At 42.7% G+C, this 22,100-nt stretch overlaps 1 protein-coding gene across 2 annotated transcripts in view; it reads left to right on the top strand.

Moving 5' to 3' along the window:
• Positions 1-14,159, top strand: part of PGGT1B (protein geranylgeranyltransferase type I subunit beta) — a 32,478-nt gene extending 18,319 nt beyond the window's left edge. The window contains exons 6-10 of one of the 2 annotated variants that reach the window (XM_035100017.2): positions 3,975-4,020; positions 4,716-4,900; positions 5,131-5,239; positions 7,085-7,144; positions 11,432-11,563. In XM_035100017.2, the coding sequence (XP_034955908.1) occupies positions 3,975-4,020; positions 4,716-4,900; positions 5,131-5,239; positions 7,085-7,110 (366 nt within the window). In that variant the 3' untranslated portion in view covers positions 7,111-7,144; positions 11,432-11,563. Of the gene's footprint in view, positions 1-3,974; positions 4,021-4,715; positions 4,901-5,130; positions 5,240-7,084; positions 7,145-11,431 lie in introns of both variants that reach the window. The other variant, XM_035100016.2, reaches the window with a different exon arrangement.
• Positions 14,160-22,100: the final 7,941 nt, after the last annotated feature.

Consider the following 22,100-nt stretch of genomic DNA (forward strand, 5'->3'; position numbering starts at 1 on the left):
GTCTCTATGGGCTTCTCCTAGAGATGCGCAATAACCAGTAGGCTGCCGTTTTGCCACCAATTATTTTATAAAAAGAGAATCCCGCACTCCACCATCAATCCTGCACAATGCCAAGAATCTGGCATGCTATATTTTTAGTCTTGATCTGATGTGCAGAAAGCCAGTAGCTCTTGCATAGTTAGCACTTGTAGTGAGACACTAGACTTCAAGTACCCTTGATTATACACTTGAATGCTCAAGTGTGCTCCAAAATACTGCTCTTGAAAAGCAAGTCAAACAGATAGTCCTTCTATGTTTTCCTCTTTAGTTCAAATTCTGCCAAAGCCGTAAGCAGTCAGCTTTCAACTGCTGTACAGGAATGAATGTGTAAATTGCCGTTTGGTAAGCTGTGTCCTTGGAGGCGATTGTGGTAAAGTTGACTTTTAAAAGCTGAAACTTGAAGAATGCGTCCTGACCTGCTTGAAAGATTGAAAATACTGCTGGTAGAATAAGGAAAACAGTGAATGCTATATTTTTGAGAGAGACGTATAAAGGGGAGGGTGATTACAAATGTGCTATGTGCAGTGGTGAAGCTGCATGCTCTGGCACCGGGGGCAGAGATCAGGCGGGTGTGTGGCTGGCCTGCATCCTGGGGGTGTGGCATGTCGCCCGTGGGGGGGCGTGGCGTCTGGCGCGGTGGGGGGGTGCACGATGCGTGTCCGGGGGTGGTGGCTGTGATGCTACCCTATCTCCGATGGTGCCGGGGGTGGTACACTCCCCCAGCCCCCCATTCCTCCACCAGTGACTAAGTGAATCTTTTCATAGAGCGTAGCAGAATTTAATTGTGTACAAGCAGAACTAGGCATCTGGCAGCAAACGTAGGAATTCCGGGCCCTACCTTTGCTTGTGACATGTAAAGCAGAGGCAGAGAGGCTTTTGCAGAGAGCCTGCTGCTTTTCCTCTGCAACCTGCTCTCTGCTGTTCCCCTGTTGTTGTTGTTGTTGTTGCTACTGTATTCTACCAGTCGATGCCAAGAAACATCAAACTGGGAGACATTTACTACACAGCAATATCAGTTTTTTTGTTGTTGTTTACCGGTAGTCGTGTCCAACTCTTCGTGACCCCATGGACCAGAGCACGCCAGGCACTCCTGTCTTCCACTGCCTCCCACAGTTTGGTCAGACTCATGTTGGTAGCTTCGAGAACACTGTCCAACCACAGACTTACTCCACCCCTATTCTCACCTGGGACAAAAATTCACTCCTTCTGTCCACCACAAAGAAAAGGGCATGGGGCTCCCACATGAAGTTCCCAGGAAATGGGGGGTGGGAATCATTTGGAGAGCTTTAGAAAAGTAATTAAGAAAGTTTAAGCACCCCAGAAAATGCCTCATCCCTACTTTGCATGCAAACACTTTGTCCTACCCTACCCTATAGTGTTCCATTTCTTTTTCAGCTTAATAGGTTGGAGGATAGAGGTGAATGCTCTGATGATCAAAGTCTGCCTCTTTTTAGATTTCTGTTATACTAGCATTCTCTGAAGACAGCAATGGCTTTTGCTTTGTGGTCAGTTAAGAGCAGTGTGAATATACCATATTTTTTCCATTTATAAGACAATGTTTTTTGGTAATTTTTTTAGTAAAAAATTGGGGGCCGTCTTATACATGGATGGTAGTCTAAACCACTGAGCCTCTTGGGCTTGCCGATTAGAACATTGGTGGTTCGAATCCCTGCGACGGGGTGAGGTCCCATTGCTCTGTCCCAGCTCCTGCCAAGCTAGCAGTTCGAAAGCACATCAAAGTGCAAGTAGATAAATAGGTACCGCTGCAGCGGGAAGGTAAATGGTGTTTCCATGCGCTCTGGTTTCTGTCACGGTGTTCTGTTGCTCCAGTAGTGGTTTAGTCATGCTGGCTACGTGACCCGGAAAGCTGTCTGTGGAGAAACGCCAGCTCTCACAGCCTGAAAGCGAGATGAGTGCCGCAACCCCATAGTCACCTTTGATTGGACTTAACCGCCCAGGGGTCTTTTACCTTTACCTTTCCATCTGCTTGTAAGTTACAGTGTCATTTGTGGTTTTAGCAACGCTATTTTAAAATACAGTATTGATTTCTTAATTTTGGGTTCAAAAACATAGGTGTCGTCATATACATAGAAAAATATGGTATTTGTTATCTTGGTGCTTGAGATCTCTCAAAATTCCCAGCACCAGAATACATTATCGGAGTTTCTTCATAGCAGACATGAGTCTCCTAGCAGCAAAAGTATTATATTTAGGAATTAACAAGCACAATTACCGGTACTCTTAAACTAGATTAATCTAAAACAGTGCTCCCCCCCCCCCTTAGAAAAATAGGTGCTGGTACTCACCATGAAGTTGTCACAGTATATGTGTCACACTTTTTCGCAACAACAAAAGAGGTGCTGGTACTGCGTACTCTTTAGTACCCAGCTGGTCTAGAATATTTTTGCAGCACTAATATTCCAAATAGCAACTTCCCTTGCAATCTGAATTTTTCTCAAAAAGGGTAATATGGAGAATGGAGATTGGAAATATATATTTTTTCAACACCTTATCTATGTTTCTGAGGTGCCCATGTATTTCATTGTAGTGGACTGTTGGTCTACGTACAATTCTAGCTTGTACTGATAATGTCCTCTTTATCATAGGCAAAACAGATGCCATTGTTGGATGGGTGCTATTATTCAAAGATGTGGTTTTTGTTTCAACATCTATTATGTTGTCGTTTGCAAGAAAATAAGGCTCGTTCAAGGTTATTCGTGTTTATCATTGCAGTGCAAATTTGAATGCTGCTGAATATAATTTGGTTAGGTAGCAACACTTTTGGCAAGTCAAATATTATTTCCAGTATTTTCATAGACTTAGATTCTTTTTGTTTTTCTGTACCACAGCCCATGCCATTCTAAGGGCCCCTTGACCCTCATGTATTCTATTTTTTCCTTTGGATTTACTGGTTTGTTTAGTATTGGGATACGCAAGCTCTAGCACTGTCACAGTTGGCTCAGTGAGTACTTCTGCACCAAAGGTAATGTGCAGCAAGAAATATTACAGAAAAATCCAATGACCAGGAACTGTTTTGAAAACAACACTCTAGTCTGTTCTAGAATTGCCCAGTGTCCTAAAGGGCTGTGCTTTAGTTTTGCATAGCTGTAGTTTGAGCATAGAGTAAACTACACATTCAGTAATACAATTAGGAATCTGTAATTAGGCTAAAAATATATATTCTATCCAAACAGCGAAGACTGTTTTTTGTTTGGCTTTTCACATTTCCTGTCTCGTGTCAGTCAAACATATGAGTGCAATAATTATTGGAAGGGCGGAGGATTGCAGTTCCTCCTTTAAAAGGGCAAAGTTCCCAGTTATCTTACAAGCAAGAGGACAACAGTCAGTCTCAGCTCCAGATAAACCTTAGGTCGGTGTTCTGTGTTTTTTAAAGTATCACAAGATTGGTGCTGGAGTAAACTAGGTCCTCTACCTACCTGCAAGCTAATTATTTTCTACTTGGTGTGATGTTTCATTCTCATTGTTTATGACACACCTGATTATCTGGGCACCCGGTGTCTACAAGTAGCAGATTATTTTGAGTCAGCTGATTAGTTTTTAGGGAAGGGTGGACCTTGTTTGCTGCCTTCATTCTTCCCCCCAACCCTGACCCACAGGTAGCAGTCACAATTGCTTGTCAACGTCTTTTCATAATGGCATTATCTGGGCTCCTGTATAGAGCGGAATAACACCACCACCTATTATTATTATTATTATTATTATTATTATTATTATTATTAAGAATTTAAGCACTGTCTAGCTGTATACATTTGGTTATAACTTTGAAGGTAGTCCAGTGTCTTTGAAAAGTCATCTCCTAGGCTGTTGGAGACTAGAAACAACTTTCGGCCAAGGCCATATAGTTTTACTAAAATGAAGTGAACATTCAAAGTTTTTCATGAATGCTTACATTTGCCTGCCTTTTGCCTTTTCAGTCTTATGATAATGGACTTGCCCAAGGAGCTGGACTTGAATCTCATGGTAGGATTATTTGTTTTCTTAATGATCACTTTAATATAGTGGTAATGAGATAGAACACTTCTGCAAGGAAAAACTGCACACACTGAGAAACTTTATTTTTGAGCTTGGCTTCATTGCAAGTTATTGATGAAATTTGGATATCATGAATCTTGTGCTAAGAGTCCTCCTTATGAAAGTGATAGGTCAGGAGGACTCAACACAAGATTCACGATATCCAGTTTTCGCCAGTAACTCAATGAAACCAAGCGCAAAAAGGAAGCTTCTCGGCATGTGCATTTCTCTTTGCAGAACTTTTTAAGTGAGCCCAGACTTGGGGGAAATGTGCGTATGTGGGAGCCTATGATATCATAGTCTATTTGTGTTACATCTGTGCCTGGCCTAAAACTACAGGTAAAGTAACAAACATGCATACCATGGTGTAAGTGGGATGACAGCTGGTTAACAAAACAGCAACATGGTTGAGTGGCTTACCAATCATTTTGTTTGTAAATTGTTTGTCCAGCTCTGTATATGTGCTTAACTCAGTGACTCCTCTCTCTGCTAGGGTGAATGACAGTGTATCACTTAAAATTGTCCTTTATTAACTTTAGATACAGTAGTTATGTAGAAGCTTCCTCAGTAGCTTCCTGAGCTTCCTCAGTAGCTCCATGAAAGACTGAAAACTATGTTTGGGAAACTCTTGTCTGGTTTTTCAGGTGGCTCTACTTTTTGTGGTATTGCGTCCCTATGCCTAATGGGTAAACTTGAAGAAGTATTCTCTGAGAAACAGCTGGACAGGATAAGGAGATGGTGCATTATGCGGCAACAAAATGGATATCATGGCCGACCTAACAAGCCTGTGGATACCTGCTACTCATTTTGGGTTGGAGCAACTCTTAAGGTAACTGTCATTCATAATCTGCCTTCTGACTATTTAACTTCTTCATTAATAAGTTAATTAAGGTTGACCTTTAATATCAAAGGTGCTATTTTATGTCCTGTAGTTAATTCTAGAAATTCATTTTTCTTCTTAAAAAGTAAGGGTATAGCAAACTTTAGAATTCTCTACTTATACTTCTAGTGGATGTTAAAACTGAGAATGTGTGTTAACACGACAAACCTTTCTTTCAGCTTCTGAAAATATTTCAGTATACAAACTATGAAAAGAACAGGAATTACATTTTATCAACCCAAGATCGCCTTGTTGGTGGATTTGCTAAATGGCCGGATAGTCATCCAGGTAAATGAACTTTTTTTTTGCCCACCTACATGAGAGGGCAAGGGGGAAGGAGGCGGCGGGTGGGGTGGGGGAGAGGAACGATAGCCAAATACTTATAATATGAAAATGAAGCATTAATACTTTTGGTATGGTATAAGAGAGTAGTGACATTGAACATTAACAGGCTCTTACAACGCAAATCATTTATAAGAACTTCTTAAGCCATGATTTTGGCTTTACAGATTGTGCTAGCTGGTGTTTTGCTTACATAACCAGCAGTAGATTGGTTGAAAACAATATTGTGCACTACATCCATAGGAAAAAGTAGATGAGAGCAAAAGGTGAAGGAAATTGGAAGTAGGTATTAGTGGTTGTATAGTAGTGCTGAAGTAGCACATTAAGGAGTATGGTGTCTGCATTTGCATAATTGTCCTAAGGAATAAATCTCTTTCCTATCCATTTTTGTTGTTGTGACAATGTTCCCATTTAGTTACACAACCCATTAGCATAACATCTGTTTTGGAACCATTATTGAAGATAGATATTGATGAGGGGAAATCCCTTTCCACAGAGGGAATATATACTACTTATCTCGCCTTTGAAAGTGTTAACAAATGGGTACAAAAGTTTGATCCACTATATATTGTATACCTGCACTTCCCAAAAACCTTTGAGATAATACCTTGCCAAAGTCTCCTAAGTAAACTTACCAGTCATGGGAACTAACCAGAGAAGTTGTGTTGATGGGTGGCATGTAAGTATTGTAAATAAATACATAAGATAATACTCTTCCTGTTACAGGTTGGTAATGGGTTGTAAAACAGGAACAGGGTAGAGGTAAATGGACATTTGTTACAATAAAGGGATGTAAGTCGGGCAGCCACACAAGGTTCTGTATGGAGAATGGAGCTGTACAACTTACTCCTGAATGACCAAGTTTGAAGATGGCTTCACATTATTCAGGATGATAAAAATCTAAGCTGATACTGAAGAGCCCCATAAGGTTTCTCCAAACTGCGTGAAAAGCCAGTAAAATAGCAAGTGAGGTTCAGTTTCAGAAAATGTAAAATGATTCAAATTGCGGCAAAAAATCCTAATCAGATATGCATGGGGATCTGAACTGCTGTGGCTAATGAGGAAAAACCTTGGGGTCACTGAAATGTCAAACTGGTGGCAAGCAGAGAAAAAGATTAAATCATTCTCAGTGTTGTTAGGACTGTGACCACAACATGGCTTTTATAGTATGGCTGGATTTGGAATGATGTGTACAGTTGTGAATTAAAAAATATTGCCAGGGGCCAGAAGACTCTGCAAATTGTTAGAGGACATTCTCCTGGGATGACGGCTTTCCTGTCTCAGTTCTTCATTTACACCAGAGCTGGGCAAGCCATGGGCTGCATTTCCCAAAGCCCTCTAGACCTTTCTACCGTTGGAGAGAGAGAGAGATAGAAATGACAGGCAGGCATTTGTGTGTAGGTGAGCGCAGCATGTAGAGCAGCACTTTGGAACTCCACTCTCAACCCATCTTCCGTGTGCCGTTGAAATATGGAGGGTGCACATCACCAATTGAAACTTTTGTGTGCTAGAGTACAAATGGAGGGCCCTATATCGTTGGAATCTGTAGCATGTGCTGTTTGGTATGGGGATGGGGTCAGCAGGTTATGCCCTTGCTTCCACATGCAGCTGTAGGCAGTTCACGATAGTCTGCCCAGAGCTTTGGCAACCTTGCAAGAAAACTTCTTTTAGGGCTTATTTTGAGCTGGGGCTTAGCTCTGGAATGTATTTTCAAATGCTAGAACTCAGCCGTGGAACCTGTGAAGTATGGTACCGGTATTAATGCATCTGTGTTGGTATCTCCTGCTTTAGAAGGACATTCTGACAGTCCCAGCTAGCATCTTTTCCAGACGTCTGCTATTCTACAGGAAGGTAGGATAGAATCTATCACTTGTAGCTAGCAATAAGCTGATTTAACTAGTTTGTTCTTAGACCTAGAGCAATGGAATGAATAGCTTGCTGAAGTTCTCTGTTTGAGCTAGGGCTTCCTGCTGTCATGATTTGAACCAGAGTCTTCTGTACTATGTGCCATGCACTTACAGAGAATGGTTGAAGAGGTTGGGCTTCTGGATCAGAGGGCCTAATTTTCAGCAGTTTCAAGCCTCTGCCATTCCTTAAACAGCTGAAGTTCTGATAGCTTCTAAAATTGTCTTGCTGAGTTGAATGAAGGACATTAAAACTGCTTTTATCCATAGAAGTAGTTGGAAATTATGCTCAGGATGCTGGTTTAACTAAGCAGCAGCATCTAACAGCTTGAGACTTGTGGGAGAGAAGGAAGGAACCACCATGATTAAGGACTAACCAGGTATTGAAACTTGGTAAGGTCTAAGCAGCATAAGCAGTAAAAAAATGAGGGTTTTGGTCTAGAAAGATACAGATCAAAGCACAAATTCTCCTGCTTCCATTTCTATTCTCTTGCCTCTAGGTTGACACCCTTGTTCCTTCCTGTAAGGTAGGGTAGGGAACCTCTGGCCATGAGAACAAGTTCAGCCTTCCAGGCCCCTCTGTCCTTGGGACTCTTCCCAGGCTCTGCTGCTTCCTAAGCCACACCCTTCGCTGTCCCAGGTCCTCAAGTGTTTTTGACTGGCTGGAATGTTTCCTTGAACTGTGATAATGTCTCTTGCTTACCTGGATGGAGAAAGATACAGGTAGAAACATATGATTTTCATGTGGCTGGAATGTAGTCTACTATCAAAGAGTAAAAATCTGTTGCCCCAACCAGCTTTTGCCCTTGTGGTCCTTGTGTTCATGATGGGATATGGCCTTTGGGCTGAAAATTACACACACACACACACACAGAGAGAGAGAGAGAGCGCCTTGATATAAAGAAAATGCTTGAGCACTTTTAGAAAAGAAAAAAACAGGATAGCTTTTTCTGTCTTACTAATACTTCTCCGGAAGTGTTTCCAGACATGGGATATGACCCAGCATCCTTGGGAAAATGTCTGACATCTAGAAGTTGTCCAGATTCGAAGGTGGTCTTTCCTGAGCAGGAAGGAACTTCTGCTTGTAGAAGCCGTCCTCCCATGGCTCATCATACTGCAGGGGCTACAGTGTAGTGGAGGAACCAGGAATGCCCAGTTGCAGGAATAGATTCTGTGTCTCCAGATCCAACACACTGTGTCACTTGGTTGACCAGCTGCACATTTTTAGTATTATTTGGTTGTTGGCATCAGCTCTTCAGGTGTGGTTCTGAGCACGCATACAAATTCAATTTCATTAAGTTTTGGGTGGAATGCTATGTAACAGTAAGGAAGTCTTTACATGTGCAACATGTTTCTCCCCACCACCGCTGTGTACTCCCTAATTCTGTTTTGTAGGTTCCCTCAGTCCAAAGGAGGGGAGGATGTATGGTGGGACAAGCTTAAATTCATGTGCTAATGGAATGATTGGATACCACCATTTAAATGATCCTTTCCATTCACCAAATACACAATTTAAAAAGCAGCAACCACCTTTGTTACATGTGTTGTGGAAGGAGCCGGGGAAGGGATTTTCACTTTGATTGACAGATCTAGTTGTTAATTACAGTGAATTATTTCCTTGGACCTTCAATTCACAGTTATTTGGAGGAGAGAGGTTTCTTCACATGGGTGATCATTCTTTGAATTTTGGCTCTCAGATCAGGGTGTTAATGATGAATTTAGACTATTTGAGTGGCCTCTTCCTTTTCTGAATTTTCCCTAACAAAGAATCAAACAGCATAGTGCGCTCGCTCACTCTCTTTTCTTTTTCATGGACGGTACTTCCAGGAATGAGGGCAGATGGTGAGAAAATGCAGGCTTTTCTGGGTGGGTTAAGCAAGGTACAATACCGTAGGACAGTGGTTCCCAAACCTTTCCCCTTCCCCTTACAGCTCACTTGAAATTGCAGAGGATCTTGGCAAACCACTTGTTTCCCCCCACCTGTTGTAGCAACTGACCCTCACTGTGCTAGGTTTTGGGTTGGATTTTTACAGACGTGCTGTGGACCACTTCTTTTTTTAAGATTCTGCAATATAATCAGGGTATGTGTGTAGAGCTTCAGATTTGACAGATCAGGTTTAAAGCTGTAATAATGAATAGAATTGGAACAACACAGTGGCTCAGAAACAGATAGAGCTGCTGCACACCCCTTATGTGCCTTTTGGAATTACCATATATCTCTTTGAAGACTTGTGATGACTTCAGTCTTTTGACTGTATGACCTGGTATGTGGGATGTTGTTGGGAACTTCAAATCAAGTTACCGTATTGGCCCGACAATAAGCCGCACCAGCAAATAAGCCACATCTTTGAAATTCAAGGCTTATTTGTGGGTGTGGCTGGTGCTCTGCGTCCTGCTAACCAAGCTGGCGCTGGCGCTGGCACTCAGTTCCAAATATAGGCCGCACTTTAACTTTTCACAGTCGGAATTTGGGGGGGGGGTAAGTACAGCTTATATTTGGGCCAATATGGTATTATACACCTGTCCTGTAGTTTGGGACCCTCTAGTGCAGGTGTTCTATAGGGCTGGCTTATACCTGGTTTTCACAATCGCAATATATCACCAGCTAAACATTGCGATAAACTGATACATTACAACATCTGAAATAAGGATGGAGGTATGTACAGGTATTGGCTGGCATCACGGTTTTCTCCACATTGTGATTTTTGCAGGGTACACACACGCATCATGATTCGCAATACATTGCCAAGTCAAAAAATATGAAACTGCTATCACGATATAGACTTCAAACTGGTTTTGGACGATATGTAGGGCTGCAATATTTCAATAAGTAAAAAACAGGATACCCCAAACTTGTTGAGCTGTTTACAAAATGCCAAAAAAAAAACCCCGTGATTTTTCAATTGACTTGCCTAAGATGTAGGACAAAACGCCGCCTTTTGGGAATTCCCCCCAGACATCAATTCCGCCTTCGAAATCCCAGTAGTGTCCAGGATAATCCAGATGTATGGCAGCCCTATTATATATAAATATATATCACGAGCTTCAGATCGTGAAGCTGAGGCTCCAATACTTTGGCCACCTCATGAGAAGAGAAGAATCCTTGGAAAAGACCCTGATGTTGGGAAAGATTGAGGGCACTAGGAGAAGGGGACGACAGAGGACAAGATGGTTGGACAGTGTTCTCGAAGCTACAAACATGAGTTTGACCAAACTGCGGGAGGCAGTGCAAGACAGGAGTGCCTGGCGTGCTATGGTCCATGGGGTCACAAAGAGTCGGACACGACTAAAAGACTAAACAACAACAACAAAATCGCCCAGCCCCAGTCTTCTGCTATTTATAGTATTAAATTTGTCTCTTAAAAATTTTAGATCAAACTCTTCACCAGGTTTTTCTCATTTCTGGAATATTGTATGGATTCTAACAAAGATTAATATAAAAGCAGGGTATAATGTGATGTGCATGACTCCATGGCTGTATTTTGTCCCAGGAGGCAGAGCAAGGTCACGACCTTCAGTGGCATTCCTGTAGAACAGTGGTTCCCAACTTGTGGTCCATGGACCCCAGGCGGGGGCCACATAACCCACCCAGGGGGTTTGTGGCACCATTCACATAACAAAAAATAAAGAGATCCCCCCCAAAAAAGCAGGGGGTCCATGGGTTGGCTAATTGGGGGGGGGGGTCAACAGTACTTGCTTGACTAGAATATTTCTGTTAAGTAATGCAAACTTTTAATAATGACAAGTACGTATTGCTTCTGGGAGGTAGGGTGAGGGGATCAGTGCTACTTGAATGAAATCACATGGACTTGTGTAGTTTGGAATTCCTCAGTACTTGGCATCAGGGGTGCCAACTTGAATAAAATACTTGCGGGGCAGGTAAGCCCCACCCTGCATAATCAATCACATGACGTAGCACACACACACCATTTGAATGGCAATACCCATCAACTTTAGGGGGGTCTGGCCCCCTCAGACATTTTAGGGGGGGGCAATTGAACTTTAGCCTCTAGGAGTTGGTTCCCATGCTTGGCATACATGGCCCCTTTCCCTCCCCCCCCCAATTTGCTGTCTCCCATAAGCTTTAGTTACTACAGACATTTTTCACACAGCAAGAAGGAATATTGTGTGTTGATGCTATGTTTACTATTGGCATGCAGTGAAATAATGTTTCTTGAGAAAATGACAATTGTCTACTGCAGAATAATGCACATTGTCTGATGTCTCCTCCCAGATGCTCTGCATGCCTACTTTGGGGTCTGTGGCCTGTCGCTAATGGAGGAGTCTGGCATTCGCAAGGTTCACCCCGCCCTGAATGTAAGCACACGAACCTCGGAGCGCCTTCTGCACCTTCATCGGATCTGGGCAACCAAGGACTCTAAACAGTGTTCAGATACTGTGCACGATGCCACATGACTGATTTCAGACTCCAGTTGAGCTTGGTAGCATAATTGTAGCCCAAGGTTAAAAGCCATGTATAACCAATGTGCTCTTTTTAAGTGCTGGAATCATACAATCAAGTTCATGTCACTGGCATCATTCAGACAGCAAATGGCCTTCAGCCAGTTTTCTGGATTGGAATTCTAAAAAATTGCTTGCCCCTACAGATGCTGTCTCTGTTTCAACGAATCTCTTCAAAGCAACGTTGTTCTATTATGTTACTTTAAACTGTGCAATGGCAAAGTGTAATGATAATAAAAAGGATATTAAAAATGTATTTAAGTATTTTCATACTTAATCCCTTGAATTTACTGAAATTTATTTGATACATCCTTCATATAAAATCTTATAAATCAAGTGTTGATTACTAAAAAAAAAGGTGTCATTTTAAGGTAGATGACAATTCTATAACCTTTGTAAAAAAAAAGAAATAAAATAAAATAAAAAATATTTTATTCATTATAATGGACCCAATATGTTTGCATTATTTTTAGGCACCTTGGTTGCTGCTAGTTGGAATATTTTGAGATAACACTTGGAGTATCACACTTTTAACTGAACTTTAATGCTATTTTAAGATGTATCATGCTAACTGAAGAGAAATAACTAAAAGAAAAAAGTATTGCAGTTGATGTGATTTGCTGCAGAAAATTGAACCAAGTAGTGCAGTATTTCCTGCATTCTGTGATCTTATTTATCCCACACAATCTAATACCGGTGCACTTCACTGAAATGAGTGTAGACAGCAGTTTTAACTGCCCTTTGTTTTTGTCACTTCATTTTGGGACTTTTTCTGCTGCTTCCTGTATTATTAGGGGAGTTGTCCCACTGTTTCTGTGCGCACATTCAATAACCTCATTTTATTTGCCCTTTTTTAAAGCAAAGGAGCTATATTTCATTTCCTCGTTTTGCAAATTGCATCACATTTATTTGGTGTTCTCTAAGCCTTCTTGGAGCTACCGTAATTCCTGCGTTCATAAACCATGGTATACGGAGTCGGGAACAAGGGTTGGGGCCAAGCACACTTTTCCCACCCCTTCATTTCTCCGTTATTTTTGGAGTTTCTTAACTGACATTAAGCCAGCATTCCCTGATTTGAACTAACAGAACTGTTACAAACTAGATTAGAATCTTTGTGCTCAAGCCATTGTGGAACGGGAATGGGTGAAGCATGCTGTTGTGGTGTTCAGAAGGGCTTTTTAAAAAGCAGACAAGCAAAAAAGCTTGGTCTCCCCATGCTAAACTAAAACTCGAGTGTTTCTTTTGAAAGTGTCTTCAGTAGAAGTACAATTGTTGGGTACAAAGGTGGTTCAGATTCTGTTAATATAATACTATGCAAGTCTGAGTTCTGATAAGCTGCAATTTAGACAACAACCTACCTTAAGTCTTCCAAAGGGGGACCAGGGATAAACTTGACCTTTTATTTGCTTGTGTCTCATTATACTCTCAAGCTGATGAATCTGCGAAATGTGGATTCTGGGATTTGTTACTTCTTACCGGTAGGTATCTGTGAAAAGACCATTTGAAGTTTGAAACATGGAAATCAGAAACATTAAAGTTAAACCAATACAGTAATTTTAATTTTTGAATTGCGAAAAGCAAACAGGTCTTTTAAAGCAGAGTTTGGATGGCCACCTGTCAGGGATTCTTTAACTGAGATTCCTGCATTGCAAGGGGCTGGACTAGATGACCCTTGGGGGTCCCTACTGTACAATTTTATGATTCTAACAGATGAGATGACTCTTAACTAAATAAGCATATTTAAACAAGAAATAATGCAGTGGTACTTTGCACTAGAATTGTACTTTTTAAAAATTATTGCTGTTCTAAATATATATTCCTCTCAAGTGTCAGAGCTCATTTAAGGCAACTAATAATTTGTAAGGCTCTGCTAGCACTACTTCTGCTGTACAAACTTGAAAGGTGTGGATGTCATTATTAAATTTAGCAGAATGCAGCTAAGCAAATCATAAGCACTGAAAGTTTAACAAATGTTAACTTGATTCCTGGTCTCTATGTAATCCTCCTGCAGTTTAGCTACAACCAACCAAAGTATATTGCCTTTGGTGCAGCCCATCTTAATAGGCCCTAAAATAAACACAGCTACTAAGAAGAAAGGATTTAGTAGGAGGCAGATTTTAGATATGGCCTGGAGCATTTATTGTTGTATCTGTGAGATTATATCACTGTGTAGTTCACAGTGCCCTAAAATACAACACACGCATTCTTTCTAATGTTAAATATAAAATTGGAACTTCCGTTCCACCCCCGTTACCAGTTAATTATTGTTATCTTATTTGTGTGTATGCAGGGGCTTTTTTTCAGCCGGAACTCACCAGAACTCGGCTCTGGCACCTCTCCAGTGAGCGCCATTGCCATTATAAGAGAACAAGGCAGGCATACATGGTGAGTTCTGGCACCTCTTTTTCTAGAAAAAATAGCAATGTGTATGTAACATGAAAGGGACCCAGGTGGCGCTGTGGGTTAAACCACAGAGCCTAGGCTACGGCTTGCTGATCAGAAGGTCGGCGGTTCGAATCCCTGCAATGGGGTGAGCTCCCGTTGCTCGGTCCCAGCTCCTGCCCACCAAGCAGTTTGAAAGCACATCAAAGTGGAAGTAGATAAATAGGGACCGCTCCGGCGGGAAGGTAAATGGCGTTTCCGTGCACTGCTCTGGTTCGCCAGAAGCAGCTTTGTCATGCTGGCCACATGACCCGGAAGCTGTCTGCGGACAAACGCCCGCTCCCTCGGCCTATAGAGCGAGATGAGCGCCGCAACCCCAGAGTCGGACACGACTGGACCTGATGGTCAGGGGCCCCTTTACCCTTTACCTTTATGTAACATAAAACTAAAATGTAGCTTGGTCTTTCTATTTTTCTCTCAGGGCTCTGGGGATTCCCTCTTTTTTGCATGCAAAGCAAGCAAGCATTACACCAGCAGTTCGGACCAAAATCAAAAGAACACGGTGCCCTATGTTGTAGACTACAAGTCTAACCCCTGACTGTTGGCCACGTTAGCTAGGGCCGATGGGAGCTGTAGTTCAAAACATCAAGAGAGTACCAGGTTGGGGTTGGGGGACTCTTCCAAAGTTTTGGAATTGGATCCTGTCTAAGTTACAGTTTCCCGTCAAAAGGAAAGGGACTTAACTAATGTTTCAAATTGATCTCAATGGGACCCAAGTAGAACCAACTTTTAGGCTGTAATCCTAACCCCATTTACCTGGGCATAAGCCCCGTTGAATTAAGTTGAGTAGACATGGTTAGGATTGCACTGCCAAGTGTGCCTCCTATCCTTAGACTCTAAACATAATCTCCGAAAATCTTTTGTGAAATGACTAATCCATGGTATGCCCAGGCTTTTGAGCTACACTGTGGATTCAGATGTTTCAAGTAGTCTTGGAGCCGTTTGTACAAGATGGCTGGAACTGTAGTCTAGCTACTTCTAAATATAAGTGCCTGGGGATTAGGATGCCCTATTGCCTATCCCTCCACAGCTCTTGCATGTGTTTATAGCATGCCCCTCCTTTACATACCAGCAATTTCGTTTCAATGGTCATATTTCTGCAGTCTAAAAATAGTAGGTTTTACAATTGCACATAAACTTCACTTTTGCTGTGTTGCCTCTGACGTTTGGTGGCGCTTTGGAATCCTGGTACATGAAATGTGGGGGCCCCTTGCATGTTGATCTCAAACAGCACGTGCAGACGCTGGAATGCCGTTGGGAGATCAAGAGTTCCCACAGTTTTCCTTCTAAAAAAGGCAACCGAGTTCTGCTGCAGCTGTTGATCTGATACCAAGTCTGCATTGGGTTCTTTTTATTTGCTTTCCCCTCTCTTTCCTCCTTGCCCTCTCGGCAGCTGCAACGGTTTCTGAAGCAAACAGGCAGTGAAGAAGCTCCCCGCCCCCCAATATTAATTCTCTCTCTCTCTCTCTCTGCTCACACACAGCAGAGGAATGAGGGATTGTGTGGCGCGATGAGCGAACAGCTTCAGAGAGGCTATGAATGCTTTACCAACATGCGTAAACCGTCGACCTTTTCAATGCTCGTTTGCTTTTAAATTCCAGCACATCTAAAACATTTAAAAGTGTGTAGTATAGTTAATTTTTTTAAGTGGTGTGCCTTGTAAGTAGTTTCTTCCGCAACTAACATCGCCACCATTTCGCAACAGAAGAGCCAGTGCACTGTCTACTAGTGTTTGATTTGATGTTTGATTTGGGTTAAAAACAACCTGGATTCAAATGTCTGTGCAGCTGTGAAACTTGCTGGGTAACAGGCTGCAAGACGCGGCTTTGACTACCTTACTATTGAATTCTTAGGAGGAAAAGTCAGCTGCAAATAACGTGCCGTATATTCCGGCGTATAAGACGACTGGGCGTATAAGACGACCCCCAACTTTTCCAGTTAAAATATAGATATACTCGCCGTATAAGAAATACGATCTGGCGTATAAGACGACTCCTGACTTTTGAGAAGATTTTCCTGGGTTAAAAAGTAGTCTTATACGCAGGAATATACAGTAAGTTAAGAGGGGCCTTCAGATGCCTAATGCAGCTGCTGGAAGAAGTCCCGTGCATGGAATTCTTCTGAAAATGAGGCTCATCACATTTTGAATCATAGAACTGTAGAGTTGGAAGAGACCCTGAGGGTCATCTAGTCCAGTATTTCCCAACCATGGGTATCCAGCTGTTTTTGGACTACAATTCCCATCACCCCTGACCACTGGTCTTGCTAGCTAGCTAGGGATGATGGGAGTTGTAGTCTGAAAACAGCTGGAGACCCAAACACTGGTCTAGTCCAGTTCCCTGCCATGCAGAAATCAGGCATCTCTAACAGATGTCTATCCAACCTCTTAAAAACTTCCAATGAAGGCTGAGCCCACCACCACCTTCCAAGGGACTCCGTTCCACTGTCTGACAGCTCTTACTGTCAAAAAGTTATTCCTGATGTTTAGTCGGAATCTTCTAAATTGAATCCACTGGTTCATGTCCTAACCTGCACAGCAGCAGAAAACAAGCTTGCCCCATCTTCCATGGGACAGCCCTCATATTCTGGATAAAACAGGCAGGATATCACTTGGGATTCAAAAGGCTGGATAAAGGTGTGGGAACCACTGCTGTAATCCAGGTGCACTTGATCTGTGTTTCGCAACCAAAAAATTGCACTATTTTTTTTTACAGACTTGGCTACTTCACCTGCATGTTGTGGGGTGGGTGTTTGGTGCACCTATTGCTACTGCTATTTCAGAAATAGACTGGAAAGAGAAGTTGCTGAATTGCAACTTATCACCAAGCTTAAAACCATGGAGAGACCTGGTTTGAACAGAGATGTTGGATTCTTATATACACGATAAAGTGATCTTCAGTCATCTCACCCCTTGCTTTTTCTTGCAAGACCATTTGCAGTACAGTCGTCAACAGCTATCAGTCAGTCAGTCTACCCCTCCCCACCCTTTCTCTACATATAAGCGTCTGGGGACTTCTATTTCAGTGTATCTGAAGAAGTGTGCATGCACACAAAAGCTCATACCAAAATAAAAAACTTAGTTAGTCTTTAAGGTGCTGCTGGAAGGATTTATTATTATTATTATTTGCTACTGCTATGGTTGAGAGAACTGTGATTGCCCCATCTGCCCAGCTCACAATGCAACCCACATTCATTAAATAAAATAATCCTGTGTGGTTATTAGCCTTCAAGCACCTACCAATATGCAAATGTCTTAAATTGCTTGTGAAAGACATCAAAGCTATAGCTGTAGGGGAATTTCAGTGCTTGCTGTGCTCAGAAACATTTGCTCAAGGTGTCTTTTGTTCCCAGGGAAATGTAGAAACTGTGATGCCCCAAGAAGTAGGAGAGGAGATCTTTATGGTAGGTAGAGCCTGGGCATACCTGCTGGCCTCTCTATGTCAAGCATTTTTCCTTGATAAAAGTGTCCTTGCCGTTTCATTTCGCCTGAAAAGTCCATGATCGCTGGCCTTTTCTATTTATAGAAGGTATTCAGTTTCCTGAATAATTCTTCTCATCCTTTTCTGCGTCTTGAATAATGCCATGGTGTCCTTTGAGGAGGAGGAGATTATGTAGCTGTCGAGTTCCTCTCCAAAACAAAGTAAATAATGTGTTGCTTCATGCAAGGGAAATATAAAGAGCCATAAAAATGGAGAAGGGGTGAATAAAAGCATTGGGGGTGGGGTGTAAATCAAAGAAGGCCCAAAAGCATAACTCTTTGCTCACTGGGATTGTGTTTCAGTGGGTAAGTCCCAGGGCTTGATGCATTTCAAAGGAAAACTGATTATCTTAGAAAAGCAGCTGAGAGACCCTTCCTTGGCCCTGGGGCACAGCTAATTGCCCAGCAGGCCACTTTTGCTTCCTATTTCCATAAATCTTTGATGCCATGTCTGTTTCTTTAGCACAATTAATATACTCAGCCAACACACAGCTAAAGCCAATTCCTGTTTTTAACCCTCAGTGTACCTGCATTTTTCTGACAGCAGCCTGATCCTATGCATATGTACCCAGGAGATACTCCCACTTATTATTATTTATATGCCGCCCATCTGACTCGGTTGCCCCAGCCACTTTGGGTGACTCTCAACAAAAAATGAAAAACTCAATAAGCATTGCAGCTTCAGTTACCTTCATCTGCTAATGAAGGGTTTTTTTCCTCCTTTTTAATGCTGCTGCATATGTATGGTATGTCTAGCTATAGAGATGGGGGTTGCTGCTTAAAAATATGTAACAGCACGCTGAAAATTATGCATGAAATATTCATATTGGTCTACATATTTAACCCATATTTCTGACATGAACTCTTCTCGCATGGGCACGTGATAATGGGGGAAAGGGTTTTTCCATGGATGAATGCCAACGTGCTGAGAAGGTTAGCCATGTGAGAAATAGGTTTTAAATGCCAGAGGCTTGGCGGCTTTTTCATTATTGTAAATAGAACTTGCATTATTGTATTTATAGATGCACGAAAGATCTTCCCAGTTAGTATTTTGGTGCCACATCATATACACACAGTTACAGGAGCTGCATTAGAAATCACTAGGACGTCAGTGTGCATTTTTTCCCATTCGTATCTCAGTTTCCATAAAAATGCCTGAATAACCATAAAACGTGCATTAAAAATAACCTTTGATGCACAGCTAAGCGACTGTGTCACTAAGCATTTCCCAACATTCCGGCCACACATATATAGGTTCTTCCACTGTGAATGACAAACTTCCTGTGGTGAATGACAAGCAAAACACTTTTCAAACTCCAAGCATGTCTAAGGTAAAGGTAAAGATACCCCTGACCATTAGGTCCAGTCACGGACGACTCCGAGGTTGCTCATCTTGCTTTACTGGCTGAGGGAGCCGGCGTTTGTCTGCAGACAGCTTCCAGGTCATGTGGCCAGCATGACTGCCGAACCAGAGCAGCCCACGGAAACGCTGTTTACCTTCCCGCCAGAGCGGTACCTATTTATCTAGGTTGGCAGGAGCTGGGACCAAACAATGGGAACTCACCCCGTCCAGGGATTTGAACCCCCTATCTTCTGATCGGCAAGACCTAGGCTCAGTTGTTTAGACCACAGCAGCCACCCATGCCCCTATATGTCTAAGGTAATTCTCAGTAATTACTTCTCTACACATTTCCTTTCCAGGAATTCCCTTCCCACAGAGATGTGTCTGGCACCTTCATTGTGTAGTTTTGACATTGTATGTTTGAAGCTGCACCTCTTTACCCTGGTCTTTGACATTTGAGATAAGTGTTTTCAGGACTCCTCCTGTTCCTTTGATTGTAATTTCTTTAAACTGTTTTTAATACTGACTTTTAAAATATTGTATCCCACCCTGTGGTGATTGTTGAAGGGTGAGTGATTTATTCATTAACAACAACAACAACAACAACAACAACAACAAAACACATGGTCAAAAACACCAAACAACTACAGCTGCATTCAGATGTGGAGTTTATTGTGTTAGTTCTGGTGGTTATAATGCTAGTGTTTCTCTCCCAATTTCTAATGCTCCTTTTACACTGCAGTATGTGCTGCATTATGGAACTGTGGCTTTTTGATTGCTATACCACCATGTCACGCTAAATTTTAAATAGTGGGAAAGAACTGGGTGCTGGGATACCACCCTAAATTTAGCCACATGAAATTGCAATGCAAAACTCCTGTCATTTTCGGCGTTAACAGGTTTGGAAACAGATTTATTTCTGGAAACAACACAGAAACGAGCGCTAAACTTCCCTTAGATTTTCAGAAGTGGAAATTGTCAGGTAAGGAAACATCAGGAGAGTTGAATAAAGCGCTATCTGAATGTAGCCTATGTGATCATTGCAATATGGCTTCAGATGCCACTGTTCCTATAACAGCACACTAACCAATATACCTCCATCTCCTACCAAAGGCTGAAATACCTAATCTAACAGTGGGAACATGGAAGGATGTAGCAGCCAGTGAGGAAGGCCACAAGGACAGTTTTAGCCCTACCAAACAGAGGACTCTGCATTGCTGTCTTTATTCGTGTTTTCCTGAGCACACTGGGAAGGAAGAGTCTCTTGTTTTTCTGTGGCTGCTGCCAGTCTCCATCAAAGGCCCTGTTATAAGAATTTTGAGGTCATATCTATATATATATATAATAATGGTTCATAAAACATGTACATGAATGTACAGAAACATGTCTGAAGCAGCACAGGAAGACAGGCCTTTCTGACACCATTTTGACTCTCTCTGACCAGGTGTTCCTCTGCAAGGAAGAAGGGGGGTGGGGGGAACCTTCTCATTGTCTCAGGAATTAAAGTGATAATCCCTGGCATCCTGATACCTGACTGCCAGACAAAAGGGTGTGATTAACTTGGCTGGGAAACAGGGAAATGTAAATATCTCTCAATTTTGTTGATTAGGTTTTGGGGGCAGGGGGCAGGGTCCAGGATGCTCAGATTACTGCCACCAGACCTCCCCTTTCATGATGTACCTATGATGAATCTAGGGAGAGGGGTCTTGGGCTACACCCCTTCTGTGACATATGGATGATGCTTCTGGGGGGTGGGCTGAAACCAATTTCAAATTTCTTTTTAAGGGCAAGACATCTTTGTTTGGGGTTCCTTCCTTGTTCTCCTGTGTGAGAGGAAGGACCCTGTTGCAACAGCAAAAATAAAAGTGCCTTGCTTCGTACGTCCTGGTTTGGTCTCTGTCATTTGGTGGGCAGGAGACGCTTAAATTCGTCTGCTTGCCTGGATCCTTGAGCTCTCCCTGGGTCAAGATCCATTTCTCTGGGTTCATAGGAACCAGCTTAAATTTTACAACAATTTGGCGACCACTTCGGGGACCCAGTTTTGCCTTGAGCTCCGGGTTCACTGAGGAAGGGGAGCCCAGCGCGCCCTTGCCTCTTTTGCAGGGGGGTAAACCAACCTCAGGACCCGAGGCGCTTGGTAGTAATTGAGAGTCCAAGCGGGACCCCCAGGACGAAGCAACGTTTAAAGGGACAAGGCTGTTTTTTCTTCAGGAACCAGTGGGAAGCTGGAGACAACGGGATTCGACTGAAAGGATCGGTCGTGAGTATTAAAAGGGGACACCTTGGGTGAGCTAAGAACCACAGCAACTAAAAATCTATTTCTCCGCTTGAACTATCCTTTTCTACTCTCCTCTTTGGACCTCAGTTGCAGCAAGGCTGCCAAGGCACGGGTATAAAGTAGAACTGAGGTGCAGGGCAACAGTCTTTACGTTAAACGCAGTGCTTAGAAAGACTGTCCCAGCTCCCTTCTGCCAAACTGAGCAGAAGTCTGAGCAAACTGTCGCCTTTTCTACCAATCTGGGAATCTGGCTATCCCAGCTCTGTTTCCTATTCCTCTGCTCTTAATCTTCGGGTGAAGACGCCCCCCTGCCATGGCGACCCATTGTTGGGTATGACCCATGACCAGGGAACGCAAGTGCACCCGTTCTTTTCCAACCTTTTATTCCTCAGTTCCGACCTGGCATTGCATAGGCAAGCGTTCAGTAGGATCTGAGTTTAGTGTGTAAGAGGCAGGGAAGTTGCTGTGGAACCCTCAGGCAATTGATGACCAGTGGGAGGGTTCCAATAGGGTTTTAGCTGCACCAGGCCGCCTAGTAGTTAGTGCACGCGAACGGCAGGCAGGAACACCACTAGGACGTGGGGGTGAGTCATAGACTCGGGAAGTTAAGAGTGTCCAGGAACAGGGTCGGGGACCCAGAACTGCAGTATAAAAAGACAGAAGTAAAATGGGTGCAACCCACTCTAAGGAATTCCTTTCCCAGACTCCCAACCGAGGCAAAGCACAACTGAGGCTTGGCTCCGGTAAGGACTTTGAGGATGAAAGTCCACTCCAATTCGTTCTCTTAAATTGGCACGAAATCCCCGGGGCGGACAAGCTTGAAGGGAACCAATTGCAAAAACTTTGTAAGAAAAAAACATTGGGTCCGATTTACTATGGACCACCCAGATGAGGGGAAATGG

Source organism: Zootoca vivipara, chromosome 11, assembly GCF_963506605.1.
Source record: "Zootoca vivipara chromosome 11, rZooViv1.1, whole genome shotgun sequence".
In the NCBI taxonomy this organism is placed as follows: domain Eukaryota; kingdom Metazoa; phylum Chordata; class Lepidosauria; order Squamata; family Lacertidae; genus Zootoca; species Zootoca vivipara.